General features: G+C 47.4%; 1 protein-coding gene across 3 annotated transcripts in view; it reads right to left on the reverse strand.

Annotated features, from left to right (window-relative positions):
• The window catches only part of RCCD1 (RCC1 domain containing 1), a 29,524-nt gene that overhangs the window by 7,222 nt on the left and 1,585 nt on the right, over positions 1-20,717 (reverse strand). The window contains exons 2-9 of one of the 3 annotated variants that reach the window (XM_057303613.1): positions 20,439-20,643; positions 19,956-20,352; positions 19,674-19,795; positions 17,663-17,761; positions 17,123-17,293; positions 16,581-16,610; positions 15,827-16,007; positions 14,603-15,703 (exon numbers count right to left, since the gene is read on the reverse strand). In XM_057303613.1, coding sequence (XP_057159596.1) covers positions 15,856-16,007; positions 16,581-16,610; positions 17,123-17,293; positions 17,663-17,761; positions 19,674-19,795; positions 19,956-20,352; positions 20,439-20,613 — 1,146 coding nt within the window. In that variant the 5' untranslated portion in view covers positions 20,614-20,643 and the 3' untranslated portion in view covers positions 14,603-15,703; positions 15,827-15,855. Of the gene's footprint in view, positions 1-14,602; positions 15,704-15,826; positions 16,008-16,580; positions 16,611-17,122; positions 17,294-17,662; positions 17,762-19,673; positions 19,796-19,955; positions 20,353-20,438; positions 20,644-20,717 lie in introns of those variants that run through there. The other 2 variants (XM_057303614.1, XM_057303615.1) reach the window with 2 other exon arrangements.

Genomic DNA, 20,717 nt, shown 5'->3' on the forward strand with positions numbered 1-20,717 from the left:
TAGGACTTCATTTTCTTTGCGTACAGGTATCGAGGTGTCTGGCAACATGAGTGGAAAAGGCTGTCGTTTCTCCACGGCGCTACCTTTGTCCTAATGCCCATACCACGCGGTCTTTTGTTTTTTTTCTTCTTCCATTTTTATCGTTTAAGTCAGCTGCACACCCCATGTGGGGCTTGAACTCATGACTGAGATCGAGCTGCACGCGCTACCTGCTGAGCCGGCCAGATGCTTACACCTTTAAAAGTCACTTTGGCTGTTCTAGGTCCTTCGCATTTTCATATGACTTTCAGAATCAGCTTGTCAGTTTCTACAAAAAAATCGAGGATTATTGGATCTATCGATAAGTTTAGGGAGAACTGACATCTCCATTTAAGTTTTTTCTCACGGATATTTTATAGGTCGTATATACAGGTCTTTCACATCTTTGTCAGATTTATTCCTACGTATTTCACATTTCTGGATGCTACTATTTTTAAATGACAGTTCCTGGTTGTTGCCTGCCTACAGGAATGCAGTTGATTTCTGTATATTGCTCTTGTATCCTGTTTGCTAAACTCATTAAAAATGAGGGGCGCCTGGCTGACTCGGGGAGAAGCATGCAACTCATGATCTCAGGGTTGTGAGTTCGAGCCCCACGATGAGTGCAGAGATTACTGAAAATGACGAGGAAACATTATCTTTACAAATGGGCTCTGTTTTGGCACACTCCTTCACGGCTCAGCAGCGAGCGAGCTCTGTCTCGGCCTCTCCTCGCTTGTGTGGAGCCTAAAGACCAGCAGAGTGGAAGCGTGGTGTTTTCTCAGGCTTTTCTGAGCGTCTCCACCAGCCCCAGGCGTGGGCTAGGCTTTCTCACTTCCTCAGTGCACTGTGGGAGCTTTAAAAAGCCTTTCCCTATGTATCTCCTTTCCCAGCTTCTTTCTTCCCAGGCTTTTTGTATGTGTATTGCCTGTCCCAACTATGGTCCCTTGTCCAAGCTTTTGCAGCCAATCCTCAATACTTTTGGCAAAAGCCACCCAGCCTAGGGAACACGGAGTCAGGCAAAACAAAGGCCAGCTCTTACGTGGGTGTTTGTTTCAGGGAAATGCCAGCGAGGTCGACATCCAGTCACAATTCTTTGAGAAGGACTATATTCCTCCTCCTGGTGCCACAAACATGCACCAAAACGTGAGCCCTGTCCTCATTACGACCCCCGCGTGGGGCGTGGTCAGCGGGCGATTTGAAATGTCACAGCCTTTCAAACAGCTGCTTTCTTCCCCTGGCCATTGGAAGCTTTTGACTAGAGTTCTGCAAAAGTTGACTCTGACAGTTTCTGCGAGTTCATTAGCTGCTTTGGTGGAAAGGCAGAGCTGTGGAGCTCCTACACCATTTCTAGGGACATCCCAATTCTCAATGTTTGTACACCTAAAACCATCAAAATACAAAAAGCAAAAACTGATAGAACTGAAAGGAAAAAATGGACAAATCTACCAGATAAAAAATAGTCAAGGCTCTAGAAGAAACTAATCCCACCATTAACCAGCTGGACCTAGTTGCAGAACACTAGCCAGCAACAGCAGAAAACATGTCCTTTGGTAAAGTGCATATGGCACAGTCACCAAAATACCATATTCTGGGTCACAAGCCTTAACAAATTTTTTAAAAATTTAAACAGAGCCGTGTGCACAGAGGGGCAGGGGAGAGAATCCTCAAGCAGACTCCCCCCGCCCCCGCCGAGCGTAGAGACCCACGTGGGGCTCCATCTCACAACCCATGAGGTCACGACCTGAGCCAAAAGCAAGAGTTGGATGGACACTTAACTGAGCCACCCAGGCGTCCCACATTTTTTAAAAATTTAAGTGATCAAAATGTCCTGACCATAATGGAATTAAACTATACCAACAACAAAAACGCTCTCAGAAAATGCCCAAGTACAATCTTTAAAAAAAAGAGGTTTCAAAAGAAATTCGCAGATATTTTGAACCGAACAAAAATGAAAATACTAAATACCAAAACACTAAAGCAATAGAGGACATTTTACAGTATTAAATGCTTACATTAGAAGAAAAGTCTCAATAATTTAAGCTGCTACGTTAAACAAAAAAACCCAAAATAACCTGACTAGAAGAAAGGAAGTAAACCTAAGAGAAAGAAGCAATGAAATTGAAAGGACCAAAGCAATACAGAGGAAATAAAAATCTGGTTCTTATGGGGGGGGGAGGGATTAGTAAACTTTTAGTGATAAGGAGAAAAAAATACCAGGAATCAAAGTAGGGCTTATCACTATAGACTGCACAAACTTGAAAGGGATCATAAATGAATATTAACTATGCACAGAAATTTGACACCTTAAGTGGACAAATTCCCTGAAAGACACAAATTACCAAACTCACCCCAAAAGAAATATGTGAATAGTCCTACAGCAATCAAAGAAATTTAATCCCATCATTGCAAACCTTCTGAAAATGAAAACTTCCAGCCTAGACAGTATCACCAGTAGATTCAATTAAACATTTAAATTAGAAATAACACCAATTCTATACAATTTATTCCAGAAAACAGTAGACATACCACTTTTCACTCATTTTATGAGAATGACCCTGGTATCAAAACCACAGTGACACGAAACAAGAAAACTACAGACCACTATCCCTCATGAACAGACAAAATCCTTAATACAGCAAACTGAACCCAAAACTGAAAGAATACATCACGAAGTAGAGTTCACCCTGGCAAAGCAAGGCTGGCTCTAGATTGCCGGTGGGAACGTAAGATGGGGCAGTGGCTTTGGAAGTCTGGTGTTTCCTCAAAAAGTTAACTTACCATGGGACCCAGCAATTTCACTCCTAGGTATTTAAAAATTTTATTTAATTTTCGGCACCTGGGTGGCTCAGTTAAGCGTCTGCCTTTGGCTCAGGTCACGATCCCAGAATTCGGGGACTGAGGCCCACATCAGGCTCCCTGCTCAGCAGGGGATTTCGAGAGCGAGCATGAGCACAGGGAGAAGGACAAGGAGACTCCCTACCGAGCTGGAAGCCAGATGTGGGTCTCAAACCCCGGACCCTAAGATCAGGACCCGAGCCGAAGTCAGACATTTAACGAACTGAGCCACTCCTAGGTAGTAATACCCAACTGAAACATGTTCACACACAAAAATATATATGAATGTTTACAACATTAGTCATAGTAGCGAAAAAGTAGAAATCGTTCAACTGTTCATCAGTTGAAAGGATAAGCGAAATGAAGTATATCCCCATAATATTTTGTAGCCATGAAAAGGAACAATGGATGAACCTTAAAAATACTGTGCTAACTCAAAGAGCCCTGACACAAAAAGCCGTGCGCTGTAAGACTCCATTTATGTGAAACACCTAGAACAGGCAAACCCATAGAAATAGGAGGCAGGGTAGGGGTTGCCGGGGCTAGAGGTAGATGGGCAGGGGCTACTAGCTGGTTGGGGTGGTTTTGGGGGTTAAAATGTTCTGAAACTGGACTGTGGTGATGGTTGGTGCACAACACTGTGGATGTACTAAAAACCACTGAGTTGTGTAGATTAAAAGGGTGAATTCTCTGGTATGTAAACAATACAATTTTTAAGTAATAGCACCGTAATCTACCACATTAACAAACCAAAGAAGAAAATCCACATGATCACATCAATTGATGCAAACACTTGACAAAACTCATGATAAAAACTTCTAGAAAATTAGGAGTAAAAGGAATATTCCTTAACCTGATAAATGGCATCTACCAAAGTCAACTCCTGGGTAACATACCGTGACTAGAGACTGCTGCTTTCCCCGTGAGACCGCAAACAAGGGGAGGAGGTCTGCTCTCACTACTCCTATTGAATATTGTACTGGAATTCCTAACCAGTGCAAAAAGGCAAGAAGAAAGAAATGCCACATAGATTGGCAAGAAGAAATTAAACTATCTATTCACAGACATCACGATTCGTGGATACCAAGGAACCTACAAAAGGCTCCAATCAGTAGTTTAGCAAAGGCCACAGCACACAAGGCTAACCTACGAAATCAACCTCATACCTACATACTAGCAGTCAGCAACTAGAAACTAAAACTTGCGAAACAGCATTTCAAAGAACTCCAGAACAATGAACTACCTAGGTATAAATCAAACAAAACACGTACCCGTCTGCTGAAAACTGCAGACTGCTGATGAAAGAGAAAAGACCAAAACAGATATACCACCCTCTTGGATTGGAATACTCAACACAGTGAGAGGTCCGTTCTCCCCCAAATGATCCGTAGACCTAATGTGCTTCCAATCAAAATCGCAGCAGAGCTCTCTGGGTAGATACAGATACGTTACCACTGAATTTACATGGAAACACAAACCAGAATAGCCGAAGAATTTTTTAAAAGAAGCGACTTGGAGGACTCACCCTATCTAATTTGAGGCTAGTTATATTGCTGTCGCACTCAAGACAAGGTGGTATTTATTGGTGAAAGACAGAAACAGGTCAGTAAACAGAATACTGAGTCTATAAAGACCCTCAGCCATGTGGTCAAATGGTTCCTGAAGAAGGTGCAAAGGCAAAAGACAGGATAGTATTTTCAACAGATGGTGTTGAACAATTGGACATTCACATGCCAAACAAAGTTCTACCTATGTCTCACTACTCACAAGGCAAAACAGACCAAAGATCTTAACATAAAATCTAAATCACTATTGGTTTTATTTATTTATCTATTTATTTATTTATTTAAGATGTTATTTATTTATTCAACAGAGACAGAGACAGCCAGCGAGAGAGGGAACACAAGCAGGGGGAGTGGGAGAGGGAGAAGCAGGCTTCCTGCTGAGCAACGAGCCCGATGTGGGGCTCGATCTCAGAACGCTGCGATCATGACCCGAGCCGAAGGCAGACGCTTAACGACTGAGCCACCCAGGCGCCCCAATATTGCTTTTAGAACAGAAAATACGGTATTTGGTCAGGCAGAGTTCTTAGTTATGACATCAAAAAACACGATCCATAAAAGAAAAAAGATACTAAGTTGGACTTGAGCTGCTTTTAAGACTTGCTTTTGCACAAGATACTGTTAAGACACTGAAGAAACACACTACCAACTAGGAGGAAATATTTTCAAGTCACGTATCTGATAAAGGACACGTATGCAGAATTTATAAAAGAAAACTCCCAAAACTTAAAAACGAAACAACCAGACTACAGGAGGGGGAGGGGTGCAAGCCCTATCAGAACAAAATATCCTATAAAGCTTCTGTAATGCAACGTGGTACAGACCAGATCAGAACAGAAAGTCTAGAAATAGACCCAAGTACATGTAGACTCTGGGTACAAGACAATGGTGGCATCCCCAATCACGGGGTGTGGACATAATGGCTAGCTGCTTGAAAAAAGACAAAAAATTAGGCAGATGGTAGAATGATGGTTGCTGGGGATGGGTGTGGGGGGCGGAGGACTTGGTGTTTAATGAGCATGGAGTTTCAGTGGAATTAAAAGTCCTGCGGTGGATGGTGCTGCTTGCGCAAAAAAGTGCATGTACCTAATACCGCTGAACTACACACTTACATGGCTAAATGGCAAACGTTAAGTATTTTTACCACAAGAAAAAAAGTATCGTAAAGACAACACAGGAAAAATTTCTTAAATCTCACACACACACACACACACACACACACACACACACACCCCCAATTAACCATAAAGGGAAATGCTGATAAAGCTGACATTAAGAACCTTACGTTGGGCGCCTGGGGGGCTCAGTCAGTTGAGCATCTGCCTTCAGCTCAGGTCATGATCCCGGGGGCCTGGGATCGAGCCCCATATTCGGCTCCTTGCTCAGCTTCTCAAATAAATAAAATCTTTAAGAAAAAACCCGTATGTTGATCAATAGGAGTTATTTGTAAGACGCTCTGAGCATTACCTGGCGCAGAGAACAGTGCACACAAGCTGGTTAACACCAGAAAACACCACACACACTGAAAAACCGACGTGGCAGAAAACGTTCTCCACATGGAACTGTTAAGGGACTCGTACCTAACGTACATGAACGAACACAAATCGCCAAGAAAAACAAAACTTTAAAAGGGCAGAAAGCTGAAACAGACACTTTAAAACCGAAAAACTCCAAACGGCCAACAGATACACGGCAAGCTGCCTGACCTCGCCCGTTTCCGGGAAACGCAAACGCGAACTGCTGCGCACGCGCCGGCGTCTGCGGCGCCACGAGCCCGCCCTGCGCCCCGGGGACGGTCCCGCGGCCGCCGGTCCTCCCGCCAATATTCTGCAGACGAACCTGGACACAGGTGCACAAGCGGTCTGGCCAACAATCAGAAACAAAAGGAGCGTCGGAGAGGACTCTGGGAAAGGGCAGAGCCGAAGGGCCCGTCCCCGCACGGAGACGACGGCGCGGGCAGGACCCGCTGGCTGGACCGTTAGGGAACCGAGTTAGCCGCGGGTCGCCGCCGCGGGAGGCCTGGCTGGTAGAACCGCGACGGACGTCGGGCAGTTGCAGCGCCGCACGCAGCGGCCGCCCACCCCGACCCCGGCCACAGGGCGGCCGCTTACGGGCCCCCTCGAGCAGCCGGCGCACAGCCCCACGAGTCGGGGCGGGGGTGCGGAAGGAACCTGTCCTCCCAACCGCGGGGCGCTGTGCGCGGTGGCGGCTGCCGATCAGAGGCGCCGCGAGGCAGGCAGCCACGGCGCCGGACCTCCGCCTATGGCTGCAAGCCTGTCCCACTCTGGTTCCAGCGACTTCCAGCAGATTTAAAGGGCTGATGCCTTTCGGTTCCCCCTTCACTTTTCACCTTTCGCCTTTCGGGAGGAGCCAGATATTAAAGACTGGCCCACTGGGGGCAGCGGGTGACACAGTCAGTTGAACATCTGACTCAATTTCTGCTCAGGTCGTGATCTCAGGGTCGGGAGATCGAGCTCTGCGATGGGCTCCACACCCAGCAGAGTCAGCTTGAGATTTTGTCTCCCCTTCTCTGCCCCTCCCCCCACCTCACACGCTCTCTCAAATAAATTAAAAAAAAAAAAAAAAAAGACTGGCATATTCCCAAACTTTTGCATATGTGGGGAAAATGAGAAAGGGACTGTGCATGCCCAAGGAAAGGCTTAGAAAAGACATAATAAGAAAAAGTTTACACCTCAGGATGATTCTTGGTACAGAGACAGCTTACAACAATAAGAAAACAACAACAATAAAAAACAGCAATCCTTGGAAAGAGGGGAGAATCCAATTTCCAGACTTACTACATAACTGGATTTAAATGTCCCATGTTCAACAAAAAGTCACAAGGTTTACAGAGAAACAGGAAAGTATAGCCCATTCAAAGGAAAAAATAATCTCCCTGAGAAGCTTAATGGCAGGCATGTTTGACAAAGGCTTTTTTAAAAATTATTTTTTAAAGATTATTTCTTTGAGAGAGAGAAAGTATGAGCAGGGAGGAGGGTTAGAGGGAGAGGGAGAAGCAAACTCCTCACTGACCCAGGAGCCCAACACGGGACTCGATCACAGGACACTGGGATCTCGACCTGAGCTGAAGGCAGACACTTAACTGACTGAGCCACCCGGGCGCTCCTTGACAAAGGCTTTAAAACAACGGTCTTAAACGTGCTTAAAGAGCTAAACGAAGATGTGGAGAAAGTTAAGAAAGTGTGTGAACAAAACGGAAATACCATTAAGGAGATGGGAGAACAAAACGGAAATATCATTAAGGAGATGGAAAACCTAAAAAGAAACCAAAAAGGAATTCTGGAGCTTCTAAGTACAGTTCTCAAATGAAAACTTCACCAGCTGGATTCAAAGGCAGAGTTGAGCAGGCAGAGGAAAGAATCAGATACTGAAGACAGGACAATGAGAATTATTGAGGCTGAGGAACAGAAAGAAAAAAGGACTGAGCAAAGTGAACAAAGCCTAACAGACCACCAGGACATCAACTCAAGGACCCACACCTACATCACAGGAGTCCTGGAAAGAGGAGAGGGAAAGGGGCAAAGGGAGCATTTGAAGAAATAATGGCTGAAAACTTCCCAAACTTGAAGAAAGACATGACTATAAACATCCAAGAAGCTCAGTGAACTCCCAAGTAAGATGAACTCGGATCCATCTTAAGATACATCACAAACTTTCCAAAGACAAAGAGCAAAACTTAAAAGCAGCAAGAGAGAAGTGAATCATCACATACAAGGCATCCTCAACAAGATTAAGTCACGTGAAGCCAAATCTTATTTTCTACATGACTTGGGAGACTAATGCATTTAAAAGAATTATTAGTTTATGTTCTGGGGCACACACTATATTAAGATGTAATTTTAGGACATCAACAACAAAGGGGTGGGGGCAGAGCTATAAAGGAGCAGAGTTTTTCTATATAACTAAAGTTAAGTTGTTATAAATTCAAATTAGAATGTTATAATTTTTATATTAAATGTAATCCTCACAGCAGCCACAAAAGAAATAGCTATAATGTCACACAAAAGGACATGACAAGAGATTTAAACATTTCACTACAAAACAAAACAAAAATCACCCTAAACACAAAAGAAGGAATGCAGGAAATAAGGGACAAAAAAAGTGGTAAGTGCAGAGAGAAAATAAATAGTATGATGACAGAGGTAAGTCCCTCCTCATCAGTAATTACTTTAAATGGAAATGGGTTAAATTCTCCAATCAAAAGACAGTGACTGGGGGGCACCTGGGTGGCTCAGCTGGTTAAGCATCTGCCTTGACTTGAGTCATGATCTCAGGGTCCTGGGATCAAGTCCCACTTCAGCCTCCCTGCTCAGTGGGGAGCCTGCTTCTCCCTCTGCCACCCCCCCTTCTCGTGCTTTCTCGCTCTCTCAAATAAATAAAATCTAAAAAAAAAAAAAAAAAAAAAAAAGACAGCAGCTGGCATGATGGATAAAAACACATGTACCACTGTATGCTGTCTTCAAGGGACTCACTTAAGATCCAAAGACGCAAGCAGGCTGAAAGTGAAAAGATGGAAAGAGATATTCCATGCAAATAGGTACCAAAGAAAGCAGGAGCTATACGAATATCAGACAAAATTGACTTTCAGTCCAAAAAGGTACATAACTCAAAAAAGAACATTACATATTAACAAAAGGCTCCATACAGCAAGAAAATATAACAATTATAAGCACTTACACACCTAGTGACAGACCATCAAAATCTATGAAGCAAAAACTGACAAAATTGAAGGGAGGGGCGCCTGCGTAGCGCAGTGGTTAAGCGTCTGCCTTCGGCTCAGGGCGTGATCCCGGCGTTCTGGGATCGAGTCCCACATCAGGCTCCTCCGCTAGGAGCCTGCTTCTTCCTCTCCCACTCCCCTGCTGTGTTCCCTCTCTCGCTGGCTGTATCTCTGTCACATAAATAAATAAAATCTTAAAAAAAAAAATTGAAGGGAGAAACAGTTTTTTTTTTTATTAACATATATTATTTGTTTCAAGGGTACAGGTCTGTGATTCATCAGCCATTACAACACATACCCTCCCCAATGTCCACCACCCAGTTACCCCATCCCCCTACCACCCTCCCCTCCAGCAACCCGAAGTTTGTTTTCTAAGATTAAGAGTCTTTTATGGTTTGTCTCCCTCTCTGGTTTTGTCTTGTTTCATTTTTTCCTCTCTTCCCCTGAGATCTTGGGAGAAGCAGTTCTCCAGTAACAGAGACTTCAACATGCCACTCACAATAATAGAACCAGACAGAAGGAAACAGAGGACCTACACAACACAGTAAAAACCAACTAGATCTGACAGACACGTGCACAACACTCCACCCGAGAGCAACACACACATTCCTCTCAGGTGCACACGGGACATTCCCCCAACAGACCACATATTAGGCCGCAAATTAAGTAGCCTAATGTCATACAGGGCAATCCCTATCAAAATAGCAACAGCATTTCTCACAGAACTACAACGAGCCCGAAGTTTGCACGGAACCGCAAGAGATCCCGAATAGCCAAAGCAATCTTGAAAAACAAAAACGAAACCAGCGGTTTCACAATTCCAGGCTCCAAGTTATATTATGAAGCTGTAGTCATCAAAAGTATGGTACTGGCATAAAAACGGACACATAGATCAATGGAACAGAATAGAAAACCCAGAAATAAACCAACAATCAAAAGAAATAAATGGTCAATTAATCTTTGACAAACCAGGTCAATGAGGAAAAGTCTCAACAACAAACGGTGTTAGGAAAACTGGACAGCCGCCCGCAGGATCAAAACACAGCAACCAAACCGGAGCACCTTCTTTCACCACGCACAAAAATAAGCTCAAAATGGATTAAAGATCTAAATGTGAGACCTGAAATCACAGAAATCCTAGACGGGAGCATAGGCAGTAATGTCTCTCACACTTTTTAGCAACCCTTTTCTAGATACACCTCCTGAGACAAGGGACATAAAAGCAAAAATAAACTACTGGGACGTCACGAAAATAAAAAGCTTCTGCACCGTGAAGGAAACAACCAACAAAACGAAAAGGCGACCTACCTCCAAAGACGACGCGCAGACGGCCGACAGACGCATGGAAAGATGCCCGACATCGCTCATCAGCAGGGACACGCAAATCAAAACCACAACAAGCTGTCACCTCACAGCTGTCAGAATGGTCAGAATCAAAAAGACGAGAAATAGTAAGAGTTGGCAAGGATGGGGCGAAAAAGGAACCCTTCACTGTGGAAAACAGACCATCCTCAAAAAGTGAGAAATAGAACTACCCTACTGGGTATTTGCCCCAAAAATATAAAAACACTAATTTCAAGGGATACACGCACCCCATGTGTATAGCAGCGTTATTTACAATAGCCGATTACGGAAGTAGCCCAAGTGTCCACCAACAGATGAGTGGATAAAGATGTGGGGGGGTAGAGTATTACTCAGCCTTGAAAAGAATGAACTCCGGCCATTTGCAACAACACGGATGCAGCTAGAGGGTATAATGCTAAGTGAAAGAAGTCCGTCAGAGAAAGACAAATACCACAGGATTTCACTCAAATGTGGAATTTAAGAAACAAAAGAAGCAAAAAAAAAAAAAAAAAAAAAACCAAGAAAGAGACTCTGTAGAGAACAAACAGATGGTTACCAAAGGGCAGGTAAGAGGGGGATGGTGCAACAGGTGAAGGGGACTGAGAGCACACCTAGCAGCACGAGCACCACACTACACACCTGAACCTGACAGAACACTGTGTTAGCTATCCTGGAATTAAAGTTTAAAACTTAATAAAGATATCATACACAGTATTTTCTCTGACCACAGCAGGATGAAGTTAGAAATCAATACAAAGAAAACTGAAAATTCACAGTATTGTGGAAATAAACAATACATTTCAAGCAACCAATGGATCAAAGAAGAAATCATGGGGCAAACCAGCATACAGAGACAAATGAAAACACAACATACCAAAACTCAGAGGACGCAGAAAAAGTGGTGCTAAGGGCGGAATTTATAGCTATAAATGCTCGCATTTAGAAGGAAGAAAGAGGGGCACCTGGGTGGTTCAGTTGGCTAAGCAGCTGCCTTTGGTTTGGGTCATGGTTCCCAGGTCCTGGGATGGAGCCCCACACTGAAGCCCAGCGAGGAGTGTGTTTCTCCCTCTGCCCCTCTCCCTGCTCATGCTCTCTCTCACTCCCTCACTTGCACATTCTCAAATAAAATCTTTTAAAAATAAGAATAAAAACAAGAAAGATCTGAAGTCAACAACTTTAAACTAGAAAAAAAAGAACTAAAGTCAAAGCTAGCTGAAGGAAGGAAATAATAAAGAGTATAGCACAGATAAAGGAAATTGAGAACAGAAAAACAGGGATAATAATGGAACCAAAAGTTGGTTCTCTGAAAAGACAAATAATATATACATATATATATATATTTTAAAGATTTTATTTATTTATTTGACAGAGAGACAGCCAGAGAGAGAGGGAACACAAGCAGGGGGAGTGGGAGAGGAAGCAGCAGGCTCCCAGCAGAGGAGCCTGATGTGGGGCTCGATCCCATAACGCCGGGACCATGCCCTGAGCCGAAGGCAAACGCTTAACCGCTGTGCCACCCAGGCGCCCCTGAAAAGACAAATAATATTGACAAACTTTTAGCTAGATGGATGAAGGTGAAAAGATGACTCAAATTACTAAAATCAGAAATTCAAGTGGGGACATTACTACTGATTCTACAGAAATGAACAAGATTTTAAGAGGGTGCTATGAAAAACTGTATGCTAATAGGATAACCTTGATGAAATGGAAAAATTCCTAGAAACACAAAACCTATAGAGACTCAATCACAAAGAAATAGACAATCTGAATAGTAAGGAGATTAAATCAGTGATCAAAAAATCACCCAACAAAGAAGAGCCCAGAACCTGAAGGCTTCACTGGTGAATTCTACCAAACATTTAAAGAGAGGGGAATGCTTCCCAACTCATTCTATGAAGCTAGCATAACCATGACATCAAAGCCAGACAAAGATATTACAAGATAACTACAGTCCAATATCTCTTTTGAACATGGATGCAAAAATCCTCAGCAAAATACAAGCAGATGGGATTGAGCAGCACTTAAAAAGGATTACACACCATAATCAAAGGGGATTTATTCTTGGAATACCAGAACGATCGACGTAATACACCACATGAACAAAATGAAGGGGAAAAAAATCCACACGGTCACCTCAATCAAAGCAGACAAAGCATTTGACAAAATTCAAGAACCTTCCATGATAAAAACACTCAATAAAATAGGGCAAGAAGGAAACTAGCTCCACATAACAAAAGCTATATATGAAAAACCCACAGTAAACATAATACTGAATGGTCGAAGACTAAAAGTTTTTCCTCTGAGATCAGGAACAAGGCAAGGAGGCCCACTTTCACACTTTTATTTCACACAGTACAGAAGTTCTAGTCAGAGCCAATAGGTAAATAAATAAATAAATGGCATTCAAATTGGAAGAAAAGAAGTAAAACTATCTCTGCAGATACTATGATCTCACATACAGAAAATCCTGGCGTCCACAGAGAACTGTTGGAGTACATGAATTTAGTAAAGTAGCAGGATACAAAAATCAGGTGCGTTTCTATATGCAAACAATGAACAATCTGAAAAGGAAATTATAAAAACAATTTAATTTACAATAAAATCAAAGAATAAAATACTTCGGAATTAATTTAACCAATGAGGTGAAAGAAACGTACAATGAAAACTACAAAATGCTGGGGTGCCTGGGTAGCTCAGTGGGTTAGGCGTCTGCCTTTGGCTCAGGTCATGATCCTAGAGTTCTGGGATCAAGCCCCGTATCGGGCTCCCTGCTCAGCTGGGAGTCTGCTTGTCCCTCTGCCTCTGCCCTGCTCACGCTCTCTGTCTGTCTCTCAAATAAATAACATCTTAAAAAAATAAAAAGAAAAGAAAACTACAAAATGCTGAAAACAATTAAAGAAGACATAAAGAAATGGAAATACATCCCATATGCATGGAAGACTTAATACTGTTAAGATGTCAACATTACCCAAAGTGATCTACAGATTCAATATAATCCCTGTTGAAATCCTGGTTCCATTTTTTATAGAAATAGAAATACCCATCCTAAAATTCATATGCAATCTCAAGGGACCCGATATAGCCAAAACATTTTTTTTTAAGATTTTTATTTATTTGTCGGAGAGAGAAAGAGCACGCACATGCACAAGTAGGGGGAGGGGCAGAGGGAGAGAGAGAAGCAGGCTCCCTGCTGAGGAAGGGTCCCGAGGCAGAGCTCGATCCCAGGACCCTGGGATCACGAGCTGAGCCAAAGGCAGACGCTTAACCCACTGAGCCACCCAGGCGTCTCTAACCAAAACATTCTTGAAAAAGAAAAAGAAAAACAAAACTAGAGGACTCACACTTCCTGATTTTAAAACCTACTACACAAAGCTTCAGTAATCAAAACGGTGTGGCACTGGCATAAGGACAGACAGACAGCCTAGAAGTAAACCCGTGCATATATGGTCAAATGATTTTCGACAAGGGTGCCACGACCACTCAATAGGAAAAGAACAGTCGTTTCCACAAATGGTGCAGAGAAAATGCACAATCACACAAAAGAACAAAGTTGGACCCTTACTTAATATCGTGTATGTAAATTAACTCAAAAATGGATCAAGGGCCTAAATGTAGGACCTAAAATAATAATACTCTTGGAAGAAAACATAGGACAAAAGCCTCATGACGTTGGATTTAGCAATGACTTAACAGGACACGGAAGACACAGGCAACAAAAGAAAAACAAGTTGGACTTCATGAAAATTAAAGTTTTTTGTTTTGTTTTTTACATCAAGAGACCCTATCAACAGAGTAAAAAGGCAACCCACAGGAGAAAATATTTCCAAATCACATACCCGATGAGGAGTGAATACCCAGAACACACAGGGAACTCCTAAAACTCAACAACAAAAACCGAGTAACTCAATTCAAAATCAGCCAAAGCGTTTGAATAGGCATTTTTCCAGAGAAGATATACGAATAGCCAATAAGCTCATGAGAAGGCGCGTCACTAATCATTAGGGAAATGCAATCAGTGCCACAGTGAGTTAGCACGTTACACCCATTAGGATGGTGACCATCGAGAAAAACCAGAAAACCACTGTTGGGCGAGGATGTGGGAAAACTGGAGCCTTATACACTGTTGTAGGAATTAAAAATGCTACAGCCTCCGTGGAATACAGTATGTAGGCTTATGAAAAAATTAAAAATAGAATTACCATACGACCCAGAAAGTCCACTTCTGAGTATATACGCCAAAGAACTGGAAACAGGGTCTCAAAGAAATATTTGCACACCTATGTTCACAGCAGCATTATTCCCAGTAGCTAAAACCTGGAAGCAACCCAATGTCCATCAACTGATGAACAGATAAACAAAAGGTGGTCAGTACCTGCAACAGGATATCATCCAGGCCTGAAGCGGAATTCTGCAACGTGCTGCAACACGGATGAACCCTGAGGACACTATGCTAAGTGACATAAGCTAGCGACAAGAAGATACATACTGTATGATTCCTAATATGAGGCACTCAGAGTCGTCAAAGCCAGAAAAACAGAAGGCTCATGGTGGTGGCCGGGGGGAGTGAGGGAGTTACTGTTTAACAGGTAAAAAGATTTGTTTATTTTTAAGATTATTTATTTATTTGACAGAGAAAGCGCACAAGTGAGAGAGGGAACAAGCAGGGGGGGAGGGGCAGAGGGAGAGGGAGAAGCAGGCTCCCTGCTGAGCAGGGAGCCTGATGTGGGGCTCGATCACAGGACCCTGGGATCATGACCTGAGCCGAAGGCAGACGCTTAATGACTGAGCCACCCAGGGGCCCCAACGAGTCAAAAGTTTTACAAGATGAAAAGAATTATGCAGGTCGATGGTGGTGTTGGCTGCACAACGATGTGAATTTATTTAATACTACTGAAATACACACCTAAAAGTGGCTAAGATGGTACATCTGTGTATTTTAACTCAATAAAAGAAAAACTGACCACCAACAGAATATATAATGAGGTATATTCACGCGACGGAATACCGCGTAACAACACAAATGAACGAATGCGGGGCACAACACAGGGGGTCACGGGGCTTTGCCATCTACCCCCCCCCCCAGGCTCCGCACGCAGAGGTTCCGATTTCATTGTGTCTGTAGTGCTGGCCTCGGCCATTCCCTTCCAAAGCTCTTTAGGTGTCGCCAACGTGAGGACAAAGGTGAAGACAAGACGGGGCTCTAAAGGAAGGCAAGTCGGCTGTGACGGCTGTGACGGGGAGGGGCGAACGCGGGGCCCCTGGGGTGCCGGCAGTGGTCTCCTCGGCAGGGCAGGAGTCTCACTGTGTTAGGTGTATCACTTACTGTTTGTTTTACGCCCCCATCTGTACATGTCAGCTCCCCGCTTTCTCCACAGCATACACGTAGGTGTTCCAGGGCCCACAGCTCACAGCCCTTACTTGGAGTTGCTTATCTACAAAATATTCCACACGGCGGGGCCGATCCAAGCTGGTCGTGTCCTTGTGGCCCAGCTGTCCATATTTACCTAAAGTGAAAGGAGCCCCTTGGCCATCCTCTCCATTGGGCCTTGGGGCTTTTCCACTCCAGGAAGGAAAATCAGCCCACAGACTAAATGCAGGGCCTAAGCGCCACTCCGCGGGTGTGTGCTCTGGAAACTCAGACCGGCGCCATAGAGCCTTCAGGGCCAGGCAACGCCCCCAAGAGGCGGCTGCCACCAGCCACACTGGGCAAGATGCTGTTCCAGGTTCTCTGCTCCTGACTCCAGACACTCAGAGCAGAGATTTTTAACTTTTTTTCTACCCAGCGCCAGACCAACAGATGCGTCATAAATGCTGCCTAACTATTCCCTCAAGACAACTTTTCAGAAAGATGCATGGGAAGTACTAATATCTCTTTCTCTCCTGTGTGGTCTCTGACCTTTGGTGTGCTTAGATCTGTTCTTGACAAGAGAACACGCACCATTTCCTTCCCAGACTTCCCAGGGGTCAGGCCGAGGCCCCTGCTTCCACCCGGCCGCATGGCTGCTGTCTCCTGCCCTCTGCCCCCAGGTCCCTTCCTCCCCTGCTTTAAGCATCACACAAGCAAACCTTTTACTTACCCCAGCCCCAGGTGTAGAGCTCCCCAGTTCCTACAACCAGAAGGACAGCAGGGGATGTCACAGGCATGGTCTAGCATGGCCTGCCACAGTCCACGGCCAGCACCTCGTAGGGGTCCTGAGCTCTGCCTGGCAAAGCACAGCATGTCCTCTACCAGCCGTCTAATCACATGCGGGGTGGGAAAGGATCCAGACGCAAGTTTACCGTCCTGTACGCCAACCGATCGGCCTGCATCTCACAGCTCCCGAGTTCAGGAGTCTTAGCAGCTGGACCGGGCAGGCCCCGCGCTCAAAGCGGCCAGCAAACCCTGGCCTCCCTCCAGGAGGGGGTACCGTCCAGCCTCACAGCTGGGGAGCTACTGTTCAAGCCCCACGGCGGCTGGGGCTGTTTGCGCTGAGGGAGGCGGCCGCTCAGTGCTTGTCAGAGCCACTCAAAGTACAAGTTTTTAAGGGGCTCACAACCTTGTCTGCAGCGCCAGCTAAGGGACGGGGTGGAGGAACTTCCTGCTCCACCGTCAGCCCACCACCTGCCCAGCCCCACTCACTTGTCACCACCGCTGTGTGCCGGGAGCCACAGCTGGCCTGGACCGCATCTGCGTCCCGGGGGAGATCCAGCAACGCCGGGAAGGGCTGGAGGGCTATGAAGGGGGCCGGGGCTCCATCCTCAGCCCCAGCTGTTCTCCTCCCTTCAGAGCCACCTTCGTTCAGTCCGCTGGCTTCAGAGAAGCAGCAAAAGTTGAGGGGGATCGTGACTGGTAATGCGGAGCCCTGGCTACACCTTAGCCACCCCGGGACTCAGCCCTCATGACAGAACCCCCCCCGCCCCCCGTGATCGACACCATGGCTGCGCTCTTCCCCCGCCGCCGCCACTGCCCCCACGTTCCCCAGAAGTGCTGAAGTTGACAGGTCAGGGGGGAGTGTGGTGCGGATGCTGCCATCAGCCCTGCCAAACCCCCATCCCTCCCCAGAGCCCGGAGTCCTACAGAGGGGATGTCACATGTCCCTTCTGAGCACTACAAGGTCTCAGGCCAGCATGTGGCCAGGAGTCAGGAAGGACAGAAACGTGTGGAAGAACTGACCCTCACCTTCCTTTGCAACTGTCTTTCCATCCTCTGCCAGGCTCCTGGTGGGCAGGGCCAGCTGCCCGGATTCATTCCAGCCCCAGATATAAATATCCCCAGTCTCTGAAAAAGAAATAAAGGGGACCCACTGAACAGACTGTGAACCACACCCTTCCCTCCTAAGCCCCCAGAATCCGTCCAAGCGCCTGTACAGCCATCAGCTCCCTGGGGACAACTAATGCCTGCCCTGCCCCAAGGCAGCTCTCCAGGCAGTGCCTCCCGAAGGCCCCAGCAGCTTCCTGGTCTCACGGGCTCCCTTCCCCCTCAAGTGCCTTCATCATCCTTTTCTTTAAACAGCATCTCCTGGACCTTCCTCTCCAGTTTCATGTTTTCCCTGTGTTGCTAAACTGCCCCCTCCCCACCTCCTACATGTGAACCGGACTAACGCCATCTGGGACCAGCTCGACAGCTACGAGACCTGAATGAAGGCCTCTTGAGAACAGCCCCCGACACACTTTCTTTTTTAAAAATCACACACATAATAGATCCTAAGAACGCCCTTGGGGCATAAAGTCCTTGGATTTTCTCTGGAGATGGGATGGAACAGAACCACTCTCGAACATTCTCCTCCTGGGTGCTCGCCCGGCACCGACTCCCAGTCTCCAGGGCTACAAAAGCAGGTCTGGCAGGAGGGGGGGGGTGCGGTCACAACTGTGTTGCCCCCGTCCAAGACAGGAGTCCGGAAGCTCTCTTAGTAAACCGTTTCTTGTCAAGCTGGACTTGGGGGCCTTTTTCTTTGGTCTACAGCTCCTTCTGGAGGTCATTTGGCATAAACTTCCCTTTCACCTAACACCCACCACACACACTTAGAAATGTATCTCTGGAAATTCCCAAAGGCCTCCCTTTCAAACCCACTGAGCCCATAACACCCCTTTCCTTAGCCCCACCCACCACTGGCCTCGTTGAAGGCCTCTTCTGGAAGCTCTCAACTTTCTTGCCTCTCACGTAAAAATTCACTAATGACAGCAGCTAATTTTTATCAAGTGCTTACTTTGTACCAGCGTTTTAAGCACCTTTCAAATATAATCATTTAATTCTCAGAAGAGCCCTACAGGGTTACATGACAACATCCCTGTTTTATTCATGAGAAAACAGGGGGCGTGGAGAGGTGAAGTGCTCTGCCCAAGGTCACAAGGGGCAAAGTCATGATCTGAACCTAGCAAGTCTGGTCTGAAGCATCTGTGCTCCAAACACTCTAACAAACTCAAGACTTCAAATTTCTTCCAACCTAAAGTGTGAGACTTCCCATCTGGCTCTGTTTCTAGTCTTCTCTTCGGTTCCCTCCGGCCCAGTAGTTTTCACGTCTGGCTGCCAAGCCAGGCCCATGACAGGAGACTATGGGGGTGGCAGTGCAGGCACATGTTGTTTTTAAAGCTGCCCCCCCACCCCGGGGATAGAAGTGGCAGCTAGAGCCCAGCCAGAGCCCCAGGTGCAGACCCTTGCAAAGACCGCCTGCTTCCAGCCTCACCCAACAGCCTAGGAATCAGCTGCAGCTGGGTGGCCTGCCAGGGTGGTGGGCTTACGATCCCAAACGAAGGTCCTCATTCTGGGCTCACCCTCACCACATCGTCCTTCCTGTGGGCATCTGTGCGTCCACTGTGTTCCACACATCATGGCCACCTGACCCCCTGTGTCCTTTCTTCTCCATTCTCCTCAGCTCAGCTGCCACCTCACCCCTTCCTGCGCCCTTGCAGAGTGTCTTAGAAAGGCAGTCCCGGCTGGAGGTGGACGGGTGGAGAAGGAGGGAGCCCACCAACAGAAGATAGCAAACAACGGCAACCGTCCGGGTGTGAGCGGGTAATGGCTGGGGCAGAGGGCTGACTTTGAGAGGCACTGAGGAGTCCTGAACCACCGGGCCAACATGGGATGAACGTGTTAGGAGGCCTGGTGAGACTACCCACCCACACGGGAAGAGCAGGAAGGTCTGCAGCCTAGGAGACCTTGAGTTTGTCCGGAGAGGCACTAGGTCACTTACCACTCACACACACGGAGTGCCAGCCACCGGCGGCCACCTCAGCCATGGGAAGGCCCTGCAGCGCCTCCAGCAGCCTCGGCTCCGGCTCGGCCTCCAGAGTCCCGTGGCCCAGCTGTCCATGCCTGAGCAAGGGAGAGCCGACGCACGTCCCCCTCCCCTTCCTTCCCCAGTGGCACTCACTGGTCCCCAGACAGTCACCTCCCACGCGGAGCCACGTTTTTATCTGCCCCCGCCCCGCCCCCCCGGGAGACCCCACGCCCCCACGCGGCCACGCCCCCTCACCTGCCCTGGCCCCAGGAGAACACCTGGCCCGCCTCGTCCAGCAGTAGCGCGTGCTCGGCGCCCAGCTCCAGCCGGCGCGCCCGCAGCTCCGGGGCCAGGGGGCGGTAGAAGGGAGGCCGCGGACTCACGTAGGCGCGCGCGCAGGGCAGCAAGGGCAGCGCCCCGGCCTGGAGCTCACCGCCCGCGGCGTCCTCCCCCTCGGCCTCCGGCGCCAGCGTGCGGGTCCACAGGGGCTCCCCGCGCAGCGCCGAATGCGGCGCCCAGGCCTGCAGCTCCAGCCCCGGCCCGGCTCCCGGCCCGGCGCGCAGCACCACGAGGAGCGCCTCCGAGGTCCACGCGTCCCTGCAGCCGCCCGCCGCGCCGCCCGCCGCGCCCGACAGCTGCACCTGGCCTCCACCTGCGGGATCGGAGAGCCGGCTGGGGAGCGGCCGGGCCACGCACCCGGGGGACGGGGGCGGAAGCGGGACGGAGGGGGGCGCTCACGGGTCACGACGGCGGTGTAGCTCCAGCTGGCGCTCACGCGGCGGACGTCGGCTCCCGAGCCCGGTGTCCGCAGCGGCTCCGGGCTGTGCACCTGGCGCCGGTGCCCGGAGCCCAGCGCCTGCCCGAAGCCGCAGAAACCGAAGCCGAACCAGGACCCCCGGCGCTCCTCGGCCATGCCCGGGCCGCGCCCTCTGCTGGCCGCCACCTGAATGGGGTGGGAGGCGGGACAGGGTTAGGAATCCCACCAGATTTAAGAAGATTCTGGGCTGCCTGGAGTGG

This window comes from Ursus arctos, unplaced genomic scaffold, assembly GCF_023065955.2.
Source record: "Ursus arctos isolate Adak ecotype North America unplaced genomic scaffold, UrsArc2.0 scaffold_28, whole genome shotgun sequence".
NCBI lineage: Eukaryota > Metazoa > Chordata > Mammalia > Carnivora > Ursidae > Ursus > Ursus arctos.